Source organism: Ascidiella aspersa, chromosome 8 (genome assembly GCF_963924565.1).
Source record: "Ascidiella aspersa chromosome 8, kaAscAspe10.2, whole genome shotgun sequence".
NCBI classification, from domain to species: domain Eukaryota; kingdom Metazoa; phylum Chordata; class Ascidiacea; order Phlebobranchia; family Ascidiidae; genus Ascidiella; species Ascidiella aspersa.
In genome coordinates, this window is record NC_139454.1 from 4,989,583 (window position 1) to 5,011,037 (window position 21,455).

The following is a 21,455-nucleotide window of genomic DNA, read 5'->3' on the forward strand; positions in this document are numbered from 1 at the left end:
TCGAAACGTCCAAAATGATACCTACTTCTGTATGGGCTTTGAGAGGAGTCATAGTAATTTACTTTTGGGGGTTAGGTAACGTTTTGTATAGGACTGAATCTGACCTTTTAGGTCATATTCCGACGGGTTTAGTACTTATTTCGATTTAGAAGGTAGGCCTAGTCTACTGCGATTACTATATTAGGCATTAATCCTATTTTGGTCTTATTCCGAACAATGCTTTATTCCGACGTTGACGTTGTTTTTATTTCGATCTTATGGCTGAAGTTCAAAAACAGTGTTTTTGCATTGTAAGCAGACGATGTTTTACTCCAAAGACGTCAGTAGGGTTTTTGGAATTGCTCTCAATTTCCTTGTTCTGCCCCTGTCCATAGACTGTTTTAATTTGTTTTAAAAGGTCGACTGAATAGATTACAAAGTTCTGAAGTACTGCAGTGGGTGAACCCTAGGTTAAGAACCAGTACACTAACTTAATTGCTTTCAAAGGGGTTGTTTTAACCACACCTCTGTATTCACTTCACTTGTGATTCATCGTCCTTTTGTCACATGAGAGTCAAGCCAGTGACGTCACGTCACGTGAAACCTGCTGGAGCGTCACGGTCTTTGGTATGACGTCATGAGTATATTTGAAGGAATGAAAACAAACTTTACTCAGGGCGTTTGTGCTTGTTGTAGTTCGCTAATATACCCATTTTTTACTAACATAAATCAGGAACGGTTGTATTTCTTCGAGAAAATGGTATTTATTTGGTGATATTGATTTTACTTAAACATTTGATAGACAGTTGTTTGGTAGATTGTAAGATATTTGATTAGTTCTCTATTTGTTGGCGGCATTTTAAGAACACTTACCTGGATTTATTTCCTGCGTTCAAATATTTCCCGAATAGTTTAACGTGGTTTTTAAGAAAAAATTGATTATGATAATTTATGAAATGTTGTTTCCCACCATTTTTTGTATATTTTCATTTGCCAGTGTTCATAACCTAAATATGTGTTGTGTTCTGCAGTTATTTGGTAAAGGACAATTTATATATATGCCCTCTTGACGGTGGTCTACAATCCTACCACTTTTTTATAGTATCAAAACGAGTTGCCAACATTGACATTGCAAGAAATAAATCTGGAAAAATAAATATAATAATAATACTTAACCAAACCCAAATGCTAACTCGCACCTGAAACAAAATAATGTTAGAAATATAAATCAAGTGTTGTGTCAAGCTGTAATTAAATTATTCGTGAATAATTCTTTTAAGCCAAATTATTAGCTTCAATTTAAACAGTGCTTTTTTTACCATGGGGAGCAAGTCGAGGTACAACCATAGTAACGTTGCGTGTTGCATTCTGTTCACAAAGTAGCCTGTGGTGAGGTTTAGACTTACAACCTCGGTCATAACAGGTCTGTCACTTTACCAACTAAGCTACATAGGCTCGGAGGGGAGCAAGTCGAGAATCAACCATATTACCGTTCCTTGCTCCACCTGTTAGTGCCAACATTTTTTATATACATATTTAAATGTACGTAGTAATTTTTTTAATTTGGTTGTGTATCTCGTATTTTCAGAAATTGTATTTAGATTTACAATATATAAGCCAAAGGTCAGATTTAACTATGGAATGGCTGTTTGGCAAAAAGAAGACCCCCCAGCAAATGTTAAGAGAAAATCAGAGAATGTTAAATAAAACAATGCGCGAACTGGACCGGGAAAGAATCAAAATGGAACAACAGGAAAAAAAAGTAGTTGCCGATATTAAAAAAATGGCCAAGGATGGACAAATGGTAAATGTTTCTGCAGCTAACAACATATTTTTCTTTTTATGGAATATTTTTTATAGCAAACTATCAATAATTATTATCAAAATTTTACTGATTCTTGTTTGTTTTACCACGTTAATTTTGCTAGTACATGAGTAAAAATCTGTATTAACACTTTTCTATATCCTACAGTAAATATTACTTTATACATGTATGTATGATGCAATTTCTAGTGTGTATAGCATAAGTTTTTGACAAATTGTTTGGCTTTTTTTAATATAAAGAGTAGCCATAGCTCATACAAAATTTGTTATGGCTTTTTTGCTTCATACTAAGTGTTATGTGCCTATTTGCTTGGTCCGGTAATATATTTTGGCAACGCTTTACCATTTTGCATTTACTGTCTGCCGTTTACCAAGCCAAAAATCCAGAGCGTCATACCAATTGGAGGTCAAAATTTATATTTTTCCGAAACTTGTCTTTGAACTGCAGATAGCTTCACTCAAGTATTCCAGTTTTTCACAATGACCTCTTTTTTCAGGATGCTGTAAAAATTATGGCCAAAGACCTGGTTCGCACAAAGCGTTATGTCAAGAAATTTATCGTAATGAAAGCCAATATCCAGGCTGTGTCACTGAAAATAACAACACTTAAGAGTCAAGATGCGATGATGAATGCCATGAAGGGTGTTACAAAGGTTAGTGTCATGGTCTGAATTTTGTGCTTTTAAATAAAATATATACCAGTAAAATTACCTCTGCTATCAACTATTGCTGAAATGTTTGAAAGGCAGAAAATTATGTCGATTTTATTTCATGTTATGGCTGTTTTCAAAGCATTTCTGTTTAAAAATCTAAATAGTAAAATATGCTTTCTTTGAAAGGTGTGGCTAAAACATTGTGTACATTTTACAGTATATTATAGTTTTATTTCATGCAATTAAATAAAATATGTTATCTCTTGGTAAAAACATAAAAAACTGGTTATCGTTATAAATCAAAAAAGTGAAATAGCTCTGGAGTAAGTGGAAAAACGAGACCGAATGCTGAAAAGATAACACTTTTATTAAAGGTCAAGTCATTTGACTCAATGACTTAAGTCCAACTCAAGTATTTTTACCAAAACGACTTTTTAAAAGTGAAGTCATTAAAAAAAATAGTGATCTTTTAAAGTCAACTTAGTTGAAGTTTTATCTTTATATTGCAGTTTTTATCATGTCCCCTTTTTTAGGTACTAGATTTCCACTAAAAAATTACTAACACTTTAAAACTCTAATTTTCTATATGTTTTAGTTGCTGGGTACGAGATAGCTTTCTGCTTTGAATCATTATGGTTGCACAATTTATGTCAATAATAATACATTTTTTATTAAACATTATATGGTTTATAATTTACTGTTCCATAAGAAAACAATTTGAAATGGAGACTTTTCTTGAATACTAACTGCAAACTTTACATAAAAAAGGCATCCATTTTTAGAATTAACCATTGAAGTCGGTCATCTGCACAATGTTGTTGAACAGTTTCATTGAACCAAGCAATAACATGTGCATTACTATTTTTTCATGGTTGTTTTTTCAGGCAATGAAGACCATGAACAAACAGATGAAGCTCCCCCAGATGCAGAAGATCATGCAGGACTTTGAGCGGCAGACCGAGATGCTGGACATGAAGTCCGAGATGATGGAAGATGCAATTGACGATGCAATGGAGGGGGAAGACGATGAAGAAGAAAGGTGAAAAGATGCCCAATGGGCTAAATTAGATGATAACTCCCAAATGAGTAGCCAATGTGTTAAATGCGTTTTGGTTATGGTTTACAAATTTTTAGCTTAAACTATTAAACAAAGGCCCAGGAGCGTGGACCCAAATGTATGAACCACTTTCACTTGTCTAAACCATCTATATAAAACTTATATTATTTGATAAAGATTCTGAATGACAAATAAACATGATATAAATTGTTGTACTGTAACTAAAATTCATATATTTGTTAATCAGCTGCCGTTATCACTTAAAAGCAAAACTTGATGCAACATTTGCTTAATTGGATTGTATAAATTAATTAAATGTTAAAAATATTATTGCGCTCTAAGATGCAACTTTCTAAGAGTTTAGTTAATTTTTTAAATATGCATATTTTTATCCACAGTGATGCCATTGTGAGACAAGTGTTCGACGAACTTGGCCTACAGCTAACCGAAGAACTTGGGGGATTACCAAACCAATCAGGACCACTAGGGGGTGCAACCAAGGCCAAAAATACCCCCACAGCTTTGGGGGCCGATGGAGGAGTTTGCGACAGCGCCGATGCTGATTTGGAAGCCCGTCTCAACAACTTACGAAGAGACTGATTCTTTTCACTGTCGATTTTATTTTAATGCACTTTTAAAAAGTTTGGGTTTTACCCGACTTCCAGCGTAAAAAGTCACTCTCTTAAATAGAATTTTATAAAAGCTGGTATCATGGACCCCTTCTTCCAATGCCTGATTGTTTTCAGCTGGGATACACTAGCTTTATCTAAGCTAATCACATGGTAATGGTCTGCATATTCAATTTACCATAAAAATATGTATCTATTATAAAACCTTGGTTCAAATGTGCTTATAGTCATTTTAACTTGTATATGGAGGGAGGGACACATTGGCATTTTTTAAATAAATTAAGCTAATCGTGAGGCAATGCGTTCCATGTATGCCACAGTTTACTGTAATCATATATACAGCATAAAACTCTTGTTCAAATGCTATTATAGGCATTTAAACTTGTATATGGAGTTACTGTAGCTAAAGGACTTCAAAATGTAAAGTAAGCTTGTATCGGCAATCTGAGCATTTCAAGCTGATTAGCCCCTTAAAGTCCCCAGTATAGGCACTATGGATTTGTTTGATGCATTAGAATGGCCAACCTACTATGCACAATTCATAGATGGATTAAACATACATCATAATTATAATTAAGCTAGCTTTGAAGTGCCGTGGCTTTGCTGTCTCAACCTTTAATGAACTTTTGTTTTTTATGCACAAAACTTAAAAATATCTTTGCATGAGCCTATTGTAAATATTTATTTCAACATTCATGATGTTTGGCAAAGTTAACTAGCCTTCAAGAAATCTTTGTTGGTAACACATTTCTAAAGTAAAATTGTATAAAAGCTTTTGTCCCTTTTAGGTACTACATTTCCACTATAAAAGAATGACAAACACTTTTTTAAGTTGCTGGGTACAAAATGTTTTTCTGCTTTGAATCAATATGATCGCACAATTTATGTCAATAATAAAACATTTTTTATTAAACATAATATGGTTTAAATATGCTGTTGCCACAAGGTACAATTAAATTGGTAATACATTTTTGCCGGAAGAACAATTGTACCATTGACAATATGGTTTATTATTTACTGTTCCTCAAGAAAACAAATTGAAATAGAGATTTTTCCTAAATACTAACTTTACATAAAAAGGCATCATTTTTCAGCATTAACCATTGAAGTCGGTACAACTCTTATAACTTCTGCACAATGTGGTTTAACAGTTTCATCAAACCAAGCAGTAACATGTGCATTATCAACCGTGAAATAGTACAATCGATCCGAACATTTCTGTCGGCGATAACTTGAGCGGGGATCTGCTTGTAGAATGTCAGTTATAACTTTTTGTAGTTCTGTCGGTTTTACATGATCCAAATGCCAATCTTCTTCAGTTTTGTTTTCATCTGTGCAAAATAGGTCTATTTGTTTTAAAGCTCTTTCTGTGAACATAATTTGGAGTGATTTTATTGAAGGTTTGGTAACCCAACCTGCAACTGAAATACCAGAGCTGGCTGCAGTTTTTAAAATATCCTGAGCAGATATTTTGTTTTCTTCTTTGGAAACACAGTTTTTATTACTTGCGCTTTCAACATCAAAGGTTTCTTTTAATCTTGACTCACAGTTAAAAGTTGAACAAGTTTTTGGTATATCATAAGTAGGAATAAAGGGCTTAATGTCTAGCACAGGAGTTCCATTGACAATATCAAGACCAGAAAGTTGCACCGTATCACCACATACATTTTCCAACTTAGCCAAAGTCAAACCAATTGGGTTTGGTCTGTGCGGTGTTCTGGTTGCAAACAACCCAGTTTTTTCACCGTCCATTCTCGGCGGTTTTACTTTTGCTTTTACTCCCTTGTTTTGATTTAAATGGAAAATAAATATGATCCAAACGTGTGAGAATTGCGACAGACCCAACAAGCTGTGGTCGGGGTTCGTGAAAACCGACTTGGAGATTTTTAATTCTCCTTTGGAAGCACTGGCCACTGTTGGCTGCCTTGGAGTTCCATTTTTACTCATAAAACAAGAACTAATATGGCCAATTGGTTGAAAACTATGGTCTTTCATTTCCTCTTTGGTTTTATTTATTTCCATTTTTTTAAATTGTATTTCTTTTTTAATTAACATAAATCACCATTTAAGATCTTAATTAAACTAGCTTAAACACATGTTTTCTTCTACATATCCCATTGGCAACGTAAAGTACTGCAAAATATGTATACAATTAAACCAAATGTACCTATTTAAATAGTAAATTGACCTAAGCTAACCGTTTGTTAGTTTGAGATACATTTAACCTTATAAAAAGATGCTGCAAAGAAAGAAAAAAATAATATATAGGGAATATTCCTATAAAATAAACCTGCCTAAAAGTGTAAGAAACACTTAAACACTTTTATTTGGGTTAAGTACATAGATGGGTTTTAGGTCTGAACATTAAAATATTTCAAGTAAATAAGAACGTGGAAATTGCTCTTAAAATAAAAGTTCTATTTTTGTCTAATGACAGTTTTCTCGGTTCATGTTAGTTCTCATAAACAATTTGACAACGATTTAATATTTTTGATGGCATTGGTTGGTTAATATTTAGTCACTAAATCGTATTTTAGAAGAGTTTATATATATTTTTATTTACCTAAATCTATTACGGGAATTACCCCTATATAAGATCAAATAAAAATCGCATTGTTTTGATTTGAGATCCACATAGAATGCAAACATACATGGTATTTACATAGTTTGAATAAAAAAACAGCTGACAATACTGCCATGAATATAAAAGTATTATAGTGTGTTTATTTTCATTTTCGCTGGGCTGAAAGAAAGATTATTTTGTTGTTGAAACACGTATTGACTTCTGGATCCGCCGCTACACCCTCTTACTAGTGTTTTGTGTTTGTTAGAAATGTTGGCTCATAATTACTGTGCAGTGCGTGTAATTGTATCTTATATTTGGGCCAACATCCCCAAAACAAAAAAAAAAATTGCTAAATTTCATATCGAACACCGAAACCCTGGAAGTGAAAACTATTTTTTATTAATCCTTTCTCCTGTTAGTACGGTAGTACGGTACCAAGTAATAGGCTAAATGCAGAGTTTTTTAAACTGGGTGTATGTAAAGAATTTTTTTGGGGTCCATGAAGGAAAAATTGTATTCTTCGTGTATTATCTGAAAAATCAATAGAATGTTACAAAACAAATAGTTTTAAAAAAAGCTTTGGCGTCTTCTTCCTAAATGTATTTATAATAGGCCCAAAAAATTTCAGTTTCACGTTTTTGTGATGAAGAACAGCAGCTGTTTCTCAAGTCTATTTGGTTTATGTCGTCCATTCATGACGCCCTATCTAAAAAATCCATGCCGACTCTGGTCAGGGACACCGGAGCGATTTCAGGGCAACTGGGGCGACTTTTTTGGTAAGGGCAACATAGACCGCAGGCGAGCGTAGCGAGGCGAAATATTGGGTGGTCCGAGGGTACTCCCCCGGAACAATTTTTGCGGCCACGCCCTCTAGATTGACTTAAAATGGTACAAAAAATGTTTTAACAAATGTCAACCATGTCATTTTACGAATTTTTTTTGCTTTATGATTTCCGTCGCATAATATTTAACGTTGTGAAAGGAATATATCATTTTTCAGGAAAAGGGCACTTTCCCCCCTTCCTTGCCCCCCTTGGCAAGGTGAAGGAGGGGCGCTTGCCGCCACCCGCGCCCCCCCCTCTCCGGCGTCCCTGACTCTGGTCCACGAAAAGTCATATATTTTTAGGGATTCGCGTTAAAAAAAAAAAGGAACCTTTTCTTGAATAAAAATATCACAACTTTCATAGAATAATTAATTAACAGTAATTCACTATTTATAGGTATTTTCATATTAATTTTTTGGGGCCCTTTTGGACTTTAAACCGGATATATTTTCAAGGCTTTTCCAATCATAACTCCACACCCCTGTCCAACTATGACTGTGCACCGAAGACAATAAGCTTGGCTGCATTAGCCTATGCCAATATCCCATTTACCCAGATACAATGCCTATCGAGGCATGGTGTTTGATTAATAAGTCACATAACAAGCATCTTTCCAAACTTTACAGCAGAGTTTTGTGTACAAAGCAGTGGGCGGTAAAGCTAACGAGCTTGCGATTCGTTCAGCCGTTTAGGGCAGTGGTTTACTTATTTTAACTGTGTTTTTGCAATGTAGTTAAAAAAGTCATCTCAGGCATGCGACGCACCGTAAGATAGAAATTCCCTCATTTTTTATTGGTTAAAGTATTTATTTGTTTATTAGCAAACTTTTATCAGTTGGCAAACTGAGTGTGTAAACTATAAAGATCTCCTACACCTAAGACAATGATTTTTTACTAGAGACTGATGATGCCTTATTTTGTGCCGAAATATATTTCTCTTTAAATGACTAGAACTTATAAATGACTTTTGACCAAGACAGGAAAGTCTAAAGAATTAAATCAGTTGCTGCTTTTTTTTGTAATATGCTTGCAAAGGGCTATGTCATTAGAATATTAACACCTTAATGTGTTTGTTTCTAACAATTAAGTTTAGACACATAATGTAACAATCCTTGTGACGATCTTGGAAAATCAAAACGGCGCGCAGTTTAAGAATCTCTAACTTAGGCAAGCAGGTGTAAGTTAAACGCAATAAAAGTAAAAGTCAAATGTCGATATAGGCTAGATCAGTGCTATTCAACCTTTTTTGGTTTGGTAAACCCTTAAATGTGTTGTGACGAACTCATGCACCCTGTTTACTTAAAATGTAAACAGAGGTGAAAAGCGATATGAAAAATCATTAGGAATATTAATATCAGCATGTCCATTAAACCGAGCGGAGCTGCTAAAGTTTTACGCACTGTGGATGAAAGTTCGATAATGGCTGCAGATTGGTTGCGAGTAGGCCAACTATTGCATGTCATAAAGCAGCATTCATACAAACTTGAGAAGTCAAATATTAATGGTTCATTAAATGTTTGCGATGCACCCTTGTATACCTTTTCGTACTTGTGCACCCCATGCATATTTTGGTGCACCCTAGGGTGCACCGTGCACACCGGTTGAAGAGCACTGGGCTAGATAATACCAGCATTTTATTTTGTTATTTGTTTGTCTTTGTTTCAAGAGTTTCATCCGTTGTACAACAATTTTAGACTAAGACTTTTAAAAGTTAATTTGTTGTTCTTTATGTTTATCAGTGTTCAGTTTAAAGTGACACCAAAAGCTAGTGGTTTTTATAAGTTTCTTTCGCTCGAGTAAAGACTAAATCAAAAATGGAGGAAATCCAGCGATCTTTTGGCGTTTGGGACTACGTTGTGTTCGGAGGACTATTCTTTGTTTCCGCTGCCATTGGGATTTTTTTTGCTTTTAAATCTCGCAACAAATCTGCGAGCAGTGATGAGTATTTGATGGGTGGAAGGCAGATGCACGCCGTGCCAGTCGCTTTCTCTCTCACTGCTGGCTTCCTATCAGCTATCACAAGTACGCATGCTTAGTAAATAAGGCAATGTAGCATCCACCTTTATTTCAATAAAGCCTACCTTGTTTTATGTTTCGTTGTTACAAAGGGGCGCGAAATTTTTTTGTGATTTAAATGTTTGAAAGCACCTCGCTTTTTTACCTGTGTTGTATAATGACTTTGGTGAACGACTTGACTGAAGTTACTGGTTTAAAACACTTGATATGACTTTAGTCTTGACGTGACTTAAATCACTTAGAGTTTTAGACGAATGACTTGACTCGGACTTTAAGTCATTTGCGCAAAACAAACCAAGGTCCTTTAATAAATACTTGGGTTATTTATAGCAATTATTAAATGTAAAAAATGTTTTATTGACACTTGTTTTGGTTTTTATTGTTTAATAAGGGCTATACTGATTTGAATGGAAAGCACCATTTTTTTTAATATTTAACTTTTATTGAAAGCTGTGGCTTTTAGTTTTGGGAGTAACCTTGGACTCCAATTATGTTGCAAATTACTTTACTGGCACTTAGTTTGTTTTAAAATATCTTGCTTACAACCCTGGATTTTATTGTTGTTTGTTAAATGAAGCTACTTTCCTTCCAGTAATCGGAACCCCATCTGAGTTCTACATCTACGGCACAATGTTCGCCTGGTATTTTCTTGCTTACTTCATAACGTCGATTGTCTCTGCCGAGATTTACATTCCGCTGTTTTACAGACACGGTATCACCAGCACATACGAGGTAACGTGTTCGTGTGTGTTTGCGCTAGGACTGTGGAGTAGGTTAACAACTCGAATCTTACTACGACCAAGAAAATATAGTTGAGTACCGAGTCTACCTAGTCAATATCCCTGTACAACACAGGGATTTAAGTGCACTCAAGCCAATATCTTGACTTAAATCACTTATTTTTTTTCTAAATTCCGTTAGCCAAAATGACTTGACTTAAGTCTGTTGAACAAATAACTTGAATTTAAGTCACGTTGTCAAATGACCTAGGTTGAAATTAAATATTTTTATTAAACTTATAAGTCCAATTTGAACTACTTTTTAGTACTTGGAGATTCGCTTCAGCAGATGGGTTCGAATCCTTGCCGCGCTGATCTACATTGGACAGCAAGTCATTTACATTGGGATCGTTATTTACGCTCCCGCCTTGGCTCTAAACGAAGGTGACTATACGTTTAAATAGGGTTCAGTATTGTTTTAAAGCAGGTGGTTGCAACCTTTTAAACCGACGGGCCAGAAATGTGGATTTGCTGATTAGACCGCGAACTAAACGCATTTCCTATTGATAAGAAAACATAACCTGAGATGCTTGCTTAACTACATCATTCACACACCTAGTCAAGAGGATCTCTCATAGTAAAACGCATAACGTTTATCATTATACTCTTTCGAAAATATGCCGTGCGTTGGGTCTTTCCAAAATTTGTGAAAAAAAGATTGCTTCCATAAATTGGTGTCATAACATGTAACCTTATGAATACCACACAGTTCATTTATTTTGTGAAAATTTTAGGCTGGGAAGGTGTTACTTTCAATAAAAAAGCGATGTAATCGATTCGGGCAAAGCACCAAACGCCTTGATATTGCGATGGAACGTAGTACGCATTCTGGCTAAAAGTTTTCTTAAGTAGATTGGCGGAAAATTTGTGTATTTACTTACTTAAAATAGGATAATTTTGGGATAATGCATCGCTACATTGCTAGACATTCTAGAAACATATTCATATTTGCGCGTAGCGCATTTTTTTGAGGGGGGGGGGGGGGACAAAAAAAGTAGGCAAAAAATACAGTCATGGCCACGTGTGCCCCGCTATTTTAATTTATTTTAAGCTTGTGTTGGCAATTTTTAATTGGCTTCGGAATCAAACCGGAGTTGCTTTAAATTTGTTTGTAGTTACCGGGCTCGATTTGTGGACTTCTGTTGCCGTGACTGGAGTTGTGTGCACGTTCTACACTGCACTGGGTGGTTTGAAGGCGGTCATATGGACTGATGTCTTCCAGTGCATAGTGATGGCCGTCGGGTTCGTGGCTGTGATCATACAAGGCTGCATAAAGATGGGAGGGATGAGTAATGTGTGGGCAATCGCTGAACAACGCGGAAGGATTGACTTTGTTCAGTAAGTTTTGGGAATTTGTAAGCTATGGACGGGTCTGTAATACAGAATAATAAAATGAATGAATACCGAAACCACAAACGTCGAGTAAATCGACACCATCTTAATAACGATAATAACTAATGGTGATTAAAGTTTGCAAAGTTACGTCTCCATTAAGATGTTGTCGATTTTTTCGATCTTTTTGGCTTGATTATTCATTTTCAATAACATTTGGAAAATCAAAAAAGATTTTGGCCGAATATCTTTGCTGATCAGCCCTTAAAATTTTGATTAGACACGCCACCGTAGCAGCTTTGTGTTTATTTTGGTCAATGTCTTGACTTAACTCACCTAAGTCAATGTTTTCAGACACAAGACTTGACGTAAGTCGTTTGAAAAAAATGACGTGACTTGATTCCAGTCATTTTAAACAAATATTAGCGTGTTATAAGAACCTTCAATAAATTTTTAGTGTTGGGAGAGAGTTTCTTACCCACAAAACTACATTTTTTAAAATTTACGATAATTGTTTAGTTTTTACATATATTCATTTTTATCCGTTAGTCTGTCGATGGTTTCCTGGATAATCCATTTTTCGCAATTAAATAGTTTACCAAATTGTGGCAATGATAGACTGGGAAACCGGGATTCGCTCACTATTGGTTGAGATTTGCTTGGATGCATTGTTGTTGGTAAATAGTCTGTTGCATTGCAGCAAATAGCTCCAAGTGTTTGTTCGGCAAACATCATTTTTTAACTTTATTCACATATTCGAGTGTATCTATGGGTTTGGGTCGTGGAAACAAAGCAAGTCCAAACAAAGCAATGGTCACTGGAATGAGGTTTAAAGTTTAACTCAGAGGTGGTGAAATTTAGGAAACTCTGACCTTTTACAAAGGTTATGCTTATTGTTAGTTGATGGAGGCATATTGGCTTGTCCGATACTTGACGTTTTACTCCGATATCGCTAACCGATACTTCAAGCAAAAATATTGCGATCTGATACCAAATAATGTCAATACTATCCACAAACAAGTCAAATAAATTACATTAAAACAATCAAAGGTATATGATTAGGTTGTTGGGCCAAAATTTGCTTTTATGTAAAGAAGTTTTCTTTAGTTGTTAACCTATTATTATTTGGTAAATTTACTGTTGAAGGTAACAATTTCTGCGTTGGGCTCAAACCATGATTGAAAATTCTATATTAATTTGATTTTGAATCGGCAGCGCTACAACTCTAGTATCGGACGAGTACCGATAACAGCCTAGTAATAGAAGAGTACCTTTACCACTCTAGTATCGGACAAGTATCGAAACTACTCAAGTATCGAACGAGTACCGATACCACTCTACTATCCGACGAGTACCGATACCACTCTAGTATCAAATGAGTACCGATACCACTCTAGTATCGGACGACTGGCGATACCATTCTATTATCGTACGAGTACCTTTACCACTCTAGTATCGGACGAGTATCGAAACTACTCAAGTATCGGACGAGTACCTTTACCACTCCAGTATCGGACGAGTACCGATACAATTCTAGTATCGGACGACTAGCGATACCATTCTAGTACCGGACGAGTACCGATACCACTCTTAACATTTCAATATTTTCCTCAGTTTTGAGGGGGATCCCCGATATCGACACACCTTCTGGTCGATAACAACTGGTGGAACTATGTTGTGGGTTGGAATTTATTGCACCACGCAGACAGTTGTACAACGATACCTCTGCTGCAAATCAGAGAACCACGCCAGGGTGTAAGTTGTGTTGTGTTGGTGCTTTATCGTGTTAACCATAATTTAAATAGATGACTCAACCCAAGTTATGAAGTAGATCGTATTTTTTTGTCATGATAGTAATGCTAAAGCTCGTAAAAAAGAAGTTACCATTTTTTGTTTTTTTGTATACGTTGTTAATAATAGTTATTTATTCAATTTCAACATCATTTTAAAAATGAAAGAATTATTCGAAAAGTACATAAAAATGTTACCTAATTCTAAGTGAGCTTCAATGTTCCTACTACGTCTTAATTGAACCCACATTCATTATGGGGTTGTAATGTATTTCAATCTAAAAATCGTAAATACCTCTCTTTTCGCAATATTTAATATAGCCAACCCATAAATAGTGAGCGTGTAAAAGTTTAATAGTGTTGTTATGATGTTAGTTGAGTTTGTTTGATGTTATGTAATATATTTAGCAGGATTTTAAACATTTTAGGTTGGAGCGCCAGGTTTAATGACCCCGACTTTCGCATTTCACGGCCTTGAACTTCAATTGTAAAAGTTTAATGACAATTCCTTGCTATTAATGTCTTGTTTGATTTTGCACAATAGTTGCTCATAAACGGCTCTCGTTAAATTTATATATATGGTATTCGGATTAGGCAAAGTCCATTCTCGTTTTGTGTTGTTAGTTAGCAGTGTTCGTTGAGGCGAAGTTCTGAACAATGCTCACCAACGAACGTTTAACGATTGACAATTTTGCATAATGGGGTTGCTAGGCCATGTTCTTGTCAAAAGACTATAAGTGCGGTACTCGCTGATAATTGCTGGACAAATTAATTGTGTGATTAACATGTTTTATTTATAGGGGTCGCAAAACTTTTTTTTACCGCGGACCCCTAAAATTTTCTTTTAGCTCGCATGGAGCACTGTAGGCAAAAAAAAATCCACAATGACGTCATAAATTGACGTCACAGTACAAATAAACTTCTTTAATTTTCTGATGTTGGTCCAAAAATGGAAAAGTAAAATGAAGTATAAATACATTCAGTGCAAACCTGTTTAGTTTTTAATTAAATTGATTTCTTTAATAAATTGATTACTGCTTAAATATACACTTATGTTTCAATTAGACCTTCATGGACCCCCTAAAACTAATTCACGGACCCCAAGGGATCCATGGACCCCGGTTTAAGAAACCCTGTTGAAAAGCCTTTTAATATTCAGACGGTTGTAAAACTGTGCGTCATTATTTTAATGACTTTTCAAACAACCACTAATTAAACTTTAAAATGGAAGTAAAGTAGACTAGAGGTTTGGGAAAGTCTCTCAACTATACTGCGCTTAACCAAACGTCCAACACTTCTATTGAGCAATCATTTGATATTTTGTTGGGATTGGCATCTGGGTTAAATTTTCTCATCATAGCGGCCAAATGTCTTAATTTTTCTCCTTAGGGCGGTATACCTGAACGCTGTAGGGATGACCGCCATTATGGTGCTGGCAGGCCTGTCTGGTCTCATAATGTTCGCCTATTACGCCGACTGCGACCCTTTCTCTGCGGGCTGGGTGTCAGCCACCGACCAACTCATGCCATACTTCGTCATGGACATCCTCTACTCCACGCCCGGGCTGCCTGGAGTCTATTTATGCAGCGCCTTTAGTGGAACTCTGAGGTGGGTCAACTCAAGGTCAGATCGACCGTTAATACAACCTCAGAATATATCAAAAAAATGACCTTTGGTAATAGAAAGAACCCAAGACCCTAAACCCTTATTTTTTAAGTCCATTAGAAAAAATAGGACTTCAACAAATGTAGGGGTTGTGAGTTAGAATTTTACTAAACACCAGTTGTTTTGATTTTCCTTTTTCTAACCGGCGTAACCGCCTTTGCAAAAGGTCATGTGTTCCTTTTAGTTGTCTAAAAGTTAAATAAAACTTCCTAATGTTGGTTGAGCCTGGTTTTAGCGTCAGTCAATTCACACCTAACGCGTTGGCATTGCTAACGGCAAATTTCAAGGCAAAATATTTCAATTTTTCGCATCCGTTAACGGAAAACGCGTTTAGTGTGAACCAACCTTTCTTTTGTTTTCAAAGCATAGAACGGGGTTTAAATATTCCCTATTCCTCTTTGTTTTATACTTACATAAAGGTCAAATAATTCAAATTGTATTATTAAAACATTTTCCGTGTACAATTTTTACTATACGACCTTGTGGTTTTTGCTGAATACGTAGTTTTTTACACCACTTACAGCACAGTTTCATCCGGTATAAACGCAATGGCCGCTGTAACCTTGGAAGATTTTATCAAACCCAACAAGAAGATTTCGCAGCGTGCTTCAGTTTGGATTTCAAAGGTTTGTGTATAAAAACATAAACTATAGCTGGAGAATTATTTTGAATTAATATGTATTTAACTGTACTGATGCTTCGTTGAGCACCAAAATTTTTGTTGTGTTAAAACAGTGGTTCTCAAACTATTTTGAGCGCGACCCAAATCTGAGTTTTATGAGCATCTCACGACCCAAGCCTCAGACATCAAAAAATGTACTTCTTCTGATATGCATGAAATAAAAAAAAACACGACAACCAGATATAGTAACCTACACAGTTCTATGAAACAATGATTGATTTATTTTAGTGTGATTGGTGAAACTGAATTTTTTCCTTTATAATATCAGCGTGGCTTGTTGTGGTGACTAGAACTTTCTTAGCAGCTACTGTAGTTGGTTATGGTTATATACTGTAGCTGGCTGCCATCAAAACGTTCATAAAACCACTTATGATGCAATAATCCAGGTTACAGATTTGAAGCCACGTGAAAAGCTTATCATGCAATAATTCAGCTATGATTGAATTGAAAATATTTAAAAAATGAAATGAAAACGTTTGCGCAGAATTGAATCACCATAAGGCGACCCATTTTTTGACGCTGCGCGACCCATACTTTGAGAACCACTGTGGTAAGGCCACTTCCACCAAGTGTATTATTGGTACGTCATCGTGGGTCGTGAGTTCGACAGTAATCTCAGGTTTCCACGTGCCTTGCATTTAAGTGCTTTTGTTTGGCATTGAAATAACAAGTGTTCACTTCATTTAGATTCGGGTTTTGCTTTTGCCGCCTGCTGCCTGGGCATCGAGGTCGCAGGTTCGAATCTAACACAGACTAGTTTAATTTAAACATTACTTACAGAGCTGCTGTTCAGCTGTATAATATATTATAAATGTAACTTTTTCGGTTGTTTTCTTTGGTTTGCCTGGCTTTTACAGTTGCGTGTTCAAATATCACTCCAGGCCAACGTTTAAAGCCAGTCCTTTCTTGCTGTTTACCTACATAATATATGGGTGTTCAATTTAGCTAGATTCTGTTTATGTTCTTTCGCGCCTGCTGTCTTGGTATGATGGTCTTAAGTTCGAATCTCACCCAGACCACTTTGAAAGCTTACGTGTATAATGTAGAATGTTTAGGTGTATTATATACAGTTGGCTCGAATCTCACCGAAGACTATAGTTTTTAAGTCAAGACTTCTCACCACCAGACCAACTTCTAAAGCCAATCCTTTCTTTTTTTTCAGCTGTGAAAGTACTATAAATATGATTTCAGGTTCTTGTTGTGTTCTTTATTTGCATTGGTATAGCGGTCATTCAAATCTCGACAAGACTAATATATAAATCAGACTTTAAATGCAAAAACACTGTTCAGCTGCACACTATACAAATGTTCACTTTATTCAGATTCTGGTCGTGTTCTTCGGCGCTTGCTGCCTTGGTATGGCGGTCGTGGGTTCGAATCTCGGCGGGATCCTCAATGCAGCGCTCAGCATCAACAGTATGATCGCTGGTCCGATGGTTGCGCTCTTCACAATGGGTTGGGCATTCCCCTGGTGCAACGCTTGGGTAGGTTACGCTAAACAATTTATTTTTCTGCTTTTCCGAAGTAAGTCATACAAAGATATATACGTCAAAATTCAAGGTCGCTTTAGAACCAAGTTCGATGCTTTACCATTTCCCCAAAAAAACTTTTTTATACTCTGTTTATTGCAGCTGATTCGTTTTGTAAAATAAAAAAAAATACTTTATTCTCAAAGTTTTGATGGGTTGTGTGTTTAAGAAAAATTGTTATTTGGCTAAATATCCGTTGTTTGTAAATCCACAGTTATATTTGAATTTTAGGAAACCAGACATTTTAATTGGAATGGTATTTCCATCAAATTCGTACCGTAACCCTGTAATCCCTGTAAACAATTTGTAATTACTCTTAAAATACTTAACTCTAAAACAACTTAAACAGTGTTTTTTAACCGGTCTTGTTTCCCCTGGTCGAAGTTTACTAAACCGACAACAAACGCTTACGTACTGTAATTCCATTCTCAGGGAGCTGGTACTGGCGTGACGAGCGGTTTGGCTGTAGCTGTTTGGTGTTACATCGGCAGCACCATCTACCCTCCCCTTGACCAGTTTGTTGGAAAACTTCCTCTGAGCACAGAGCAATGCATATTTGCCAATTCAACGTCAACCACAGCGCCTTCTACCCTGACGACAGGTTGACGTTTGGCTGAATGTCCGGTTTGAATCACAGCAGTGTTTTATTTCTCAGCTTTTCTAAATGGGAATTACTGTGACTCAAGTCATTTGTGATTAGAATTACTGTGACTCAAGTCATTTGTGAAATTAACTTGTTTACAACATTGGGTTGTGTTATTTCAACCAGCGTAAGGTTTGGTGTAAATTAACTCCAAACAAAGCAATGTTTCTGTTTATAAAACGTATTAAATTTTATTTTGCAGACCTCGTTTTTAGCACAACTGCAGCCATACCTAACAGACCTCCAATTGCTGAATTCTATTCCATTTCTTATTTATATTATGGCGTCATAGGCTTCATTGTTGCCATTGTTGTGGGGCATATTGTCTCGTTTTTAACTGGTAAGACAATGTGAGGATTTGACACTGAAATTGTGGCATTTATTTTTAAACCATTCGGTTAACTCAAGGCAAATTTTGTATCTTTTACAATTTAGGTATTTTTGGTTTTAATGATAAGATTGATTTGAACTTTTTTTCCGCAGATAACCAAATTTTTATTAGGGTTACTATTTACTGCTCATTAGAACTTTTAGTTTTACTTTTTGATCAAAAACGTGCATAAGAAATCCCTGTGATGTTTTTCTTTACTGAATGTTTTTAATCATATTCCGCGACAGGTTACCAGCACCCGAGCAAACTTCCACGTGGTGTCACCATTCCCTTCTTCGACCACGTGGTTTTCAAATGGATTCCCGCCAAAACCCGGCGCTTCCTTTGGTGCGGAGTCCCTTACGACAAATACGAGAACGAGGTTCAACTGGGAGATGAAGAGAAGAAGGGAGAGTTTGAGCTGGAGAAGTCCCCTAGCGTGAAATCATCCACTGACGGAAAAAGCAACTTGGCTTACCAAGTTGATGAGGATGACACTTGGTCAACAAAAAGTCTTGAAAAGTTCGAAGTTACTGCTTTGTAGACCGAATCTTTTTATTCAAATTTCAAATAGATTTATTGTAGTTGTGATATTATTTTAATATTAGCATTGCATTTTATTACGTATGGTTGTTCAATGCAGAGGTTCCCAACCTTTTTTACACCGTAGCCTCCTTTGAATATTTCAAGAAATAAATGGCCCCCTATTTTTTTCAACCTTATGAAAAAACTAAGAAACGTCATTTAAAAAAAAAGGTTTATACAGTAAGCGGTAGATAAGATGGATAAAATGAATACAACATACAATAAAAATGATTAATTAGTTGCCAAAATATTCAGTAAATGTGATGGTTGCGCTTGTTCCCTGACAACGTCTTAATTGCTGGTTTAAGATACCTTTCGTCATACCTGTTTGTTTTTTGGCAATAAAATATTACATGGCTTTCTTGAAAAAGGCTTATGGCCCCCTAGGGGGCCATGGCCCACAGGTTGGGAACCCCTGGTTTAATGTAAAACTGCACAGATGAAACAATGGTAAGAAAATAATTTATGAAATATAAGTAGGCTTAGTGTGTTTGTTAGTCTTCTTGTCCGTTTCTTTTTTTCTTCTTCTCCTTGTGCTTGTCGAAGTCGAAGACCTCCTTGATGATCTTCCAATCCTTGATCCTCCTCCATGTTTGGTTAGACGGATCACTTCGCCATCCTAGTTTTGGAAGAGGACAAATTATTTTGAAGGACACTTATGCAAATTAGGGCGAATGAAATGCTTATCAGGGAAACTATATGAAGTTAGGGATGCTTTACAGATGCCGCCACGCACGTGCCCTCAGGTTATCAGAAGTGTGCGAAAGTGTTCTGAGTGACCCTCAACTGAACCGGAAAATTTGTAAAGTGAAACGGAAGTATTAAACAGTGTCTTTGGACTAAAAAATGGTTTTAAAAAGTAAACAGAAGTAAGGGCAGAAGTGTGCTGAGGTGACTTCAGGCAAACCCAAAAGCAAAAAAAAATTGTGAAAACTTTTTAAAAGTAACGAAAAGTGTGGATTAGTAGAGTGTGCCAATCTATAAATGAGTTAGTATAGAGTGGTTCATGCCTCCATTGGTGACAGTTTTGTCCTTGGCGTTCAAAGGGGTTTCACCATTTCGGTTGGTTTCCCGGGTTTTCTATTGAAGCTTGTAGTGTTTTATTATTGACATATTGGTTTGTTGTCCATCAAACCATTTTACGACAATCTTTAAATTGTCGACTAATGAAGAATCACGTGCCAAATCAATCCAGAATACAACTACGTGAATCACGATTCTAGCCAACCATAACAAAACTATCTCTGTCACGCTCTCAAAATTTACGATGAGCGCATTTAATGGGCATTAAAAAAATAATAAAAGGAGCAGGCCACAAAGCGCACCATATTCTAGAATTCAGCAGTCAAAAACAAAGTTCTGCGTTTGAGTTAGGTTTAACAGTTAGAGAGATGAACGAGCTTCATAACGATTGTTTAGGTTTAGGATATAATTGCAAAACTAACAAACACGACTGGGATAAATGAGTAGGCGACGCAAATAAGTGGAGGAAGGGGAAAAAAATACATATGAGCAGTGCGAGATGCTAGACGGTAAACCACCTTTTAATAAGTTGGACATATGTGAAGCAAAGTGGCTAAAGGTAGTCAACGCAACCATTAACATCCAAAAAATGGTTCTACCGCGAATAAGATAAACCGCTATCTTATCGCTACCCATTCGAGCCGCATTTTACCGTCTAGCATCTCGCACTGCTCATATGTATTTTTTTCCCCTTCCTCCACTTATTTGCGTCGCCTACTCATTTATCCCAGTCGTGTTGCCTGCGAGGCTGTAGTGCTTTTCATTGCGTTTTTAGTCTATTATAATGTTTTAATATTTTATCGTTTACTTTTATTGGTTTGTTGATGGCTGCGCTCTGATTTTATTTATTTGTACTCTTACAGGAACTGATGATGCCACTTTGGCGAAATATATTTTCCTTTAAACAAAACGTCTGATCCTGTTTTTACTCATGTTTTTAACTATGAGTTTTACTTGTTAATATACGCGTCAGCGGAGAAGTGATCGACTGGCTTAAACCTGCCGCCGATGGTTTTCGATTCTATAAAGATACACCCTATTGTATATTCTAGAATTCAGCAGTCAAAAACACAGTTCTGCGTTTGAGTTAGGTTTAATAGTTAGAGAGATGAACGAGCTTCGTAACGATTGTTTAGGTTTAGGATATAATTGCAAAACTAACAATTTTGCTTAGTCGGTTTGTTTGTTTTTGTTTCGTTTTTTTGTTAGCAGGACAGCAGCACCGAAGAGGTAGGGAGCAACTTTGTGCTCATATAAAACCTCCGATTGTGCTCCAGAATTTTAATCATTTAAGGCAGGAGCGGGCAACTTCTCCAGTCAAAGGGCATGATATGGGAATATGAAGTACTTGGCGGGATGAATTGTAGATCGATATATTAATTGTACTGTCATAGACTAGAGGCGTAGCGAGGATATTTTGCGCCCGGGGGCAAACTATAAGATTGGCGACCCTTCCTCCGTGTTTGATCACATTTTCTACTACATTAACATAACATACCTTATTATATGG

General features: G+C 36.2%; 3 protein-coding genes across 3 annotated transcripts; 2 read left to right on the forward strand and 1 right to left on the reverse strand.

Moving 5' to 3' along the window:
* The first annotated feature begins 1,517 nt into the window (after positions 1-1,517).
* On the forward strand, positions 1,518-6,266 carry LOC146135296 (charged multivesicular body protein 2a-like). Its single transcript, XM_083395230.1, has 4 exons — positions 1,518-1,783; positions 2,301-2,456; positions 3,341-3,495; positions 3,912-6,266. Exons 1-4 carry the CDS (start codon positions 1,520-1,522, stop codon positions 4,111-4,113), a joined length of 777 nt encoding a protein of 258 aa, XP_083251356.1. The 5' UTR covers positions 1,518-1,519; the 3' UTR covers positions 4,114-6,266.
* On the reverse strand, positions 4,969-6,267 carry LOC146135297 (tRNA (adenine(37)-N6)-methyltransferase-like). The gene is made up of 2 exons (XM_083395229.1): positions 5,661-6,267; positions 4,969-5,600 (listed from the first exon to the last, which is right to left on the reverse strand). The coding sequence occupies exons 1-2, from the start codon at positions 6,195-6,197 to the stop codon at positions 5,226-5,228; spliced, it is 912 nt and encodes a 303-aa protein (XP_083251355.1). The 5' UTR covers positions 6,198-6,267; the 3' UTR covers positions 4,969-5,225.
* A 3,078-nt stretch (positions 6,268-9,345) lies between these two features.
* Positions 9,346-18,881, forward strand: LOC146135298 (sodium-coupled monocarboxylate transporter 1-like). The gene is made up of 11 exons (XM_083395736.1): positions 9,346-9,553; positions 10,140-10,279; positions 10,593-10,710; positions 11,442-11,664; positions 13,273-13,413; positions 14,838-15,056; positions 15,637-15,739; positions 17,118-17,279; positions 17,757-17,925; positions 18,170-18,307; positions 18,586-18,881. Exons 1-11 carry the CDS (start codon positions 9,346-9,348, stop codon positions 18,879-18,881), a joined length of 1,917 nt encoding a protein of 638 aa, XP_083251862.1.
* Positions 18,882-21,455: the final 2,574 nt, after the last annotated feature.

Excerpts from the sequence above, each read along its gene's own strand:
- LOC146135298 (XM_083395736.1), top strand. The coding sequence starts at position 9,346 with ATGGAGGAAATCCAGCGATCTTTTGGCGTTTGGGACTACGTTGTGTTC. Across the intron at positions 9,554-10,139 it reads CTTCCTATCAGCTATCACAA|TAATCGGAACCCCATCTGAG; the intron begins GTACGCATGCTT and ends CTTTCCTTCCAG. Across the intron at positions 17,926-18,169 it reads GCCTTCTACCCTGACGACAG|ACCTCGTTTTTAGCACAACT; the intron begins GTTGACGTTTGG and ends TTTATTTTGCAG.
- LOC146135297 (XM_083395229.1), bottom strand. The coding sequence starts at position 6,197 with ATGTTAATTAAAAAAGAAATACAATTTAAAAAAATGGAAATAAATAAA. Across the intron at positions 5,601-5,660 it reads GATTAAAAGAAACCTTTGAT|GATATTTTAAAAACTGCAGC; the intron begins GTTGAAAGCGCA and ends ATATCTGCTCAG.
- LOC146135296 (XM_083395230.1), top strand. The coding sequence starts at position 1,520 with ATGTACGTAGTAATTTTTTTAATTTGGTTGTGTATCTCGTATTTTCAG. Across the intron at positions 2,457-3,340 it reads CCATGAAGGGTGTTACAAAG|GCAATGAAGACCATGAACAA; the intron begins GTTAGTGTCATG and ends TTGTTTTTTCAG. Across the intron at positions 3,496-3,911 it reads GAAGACGATGAAGAAGAAAG|TGATGCCATTGTGAGACAAG; the intron begins GTGAAAAGATGC and ends TTTTATCCACAG.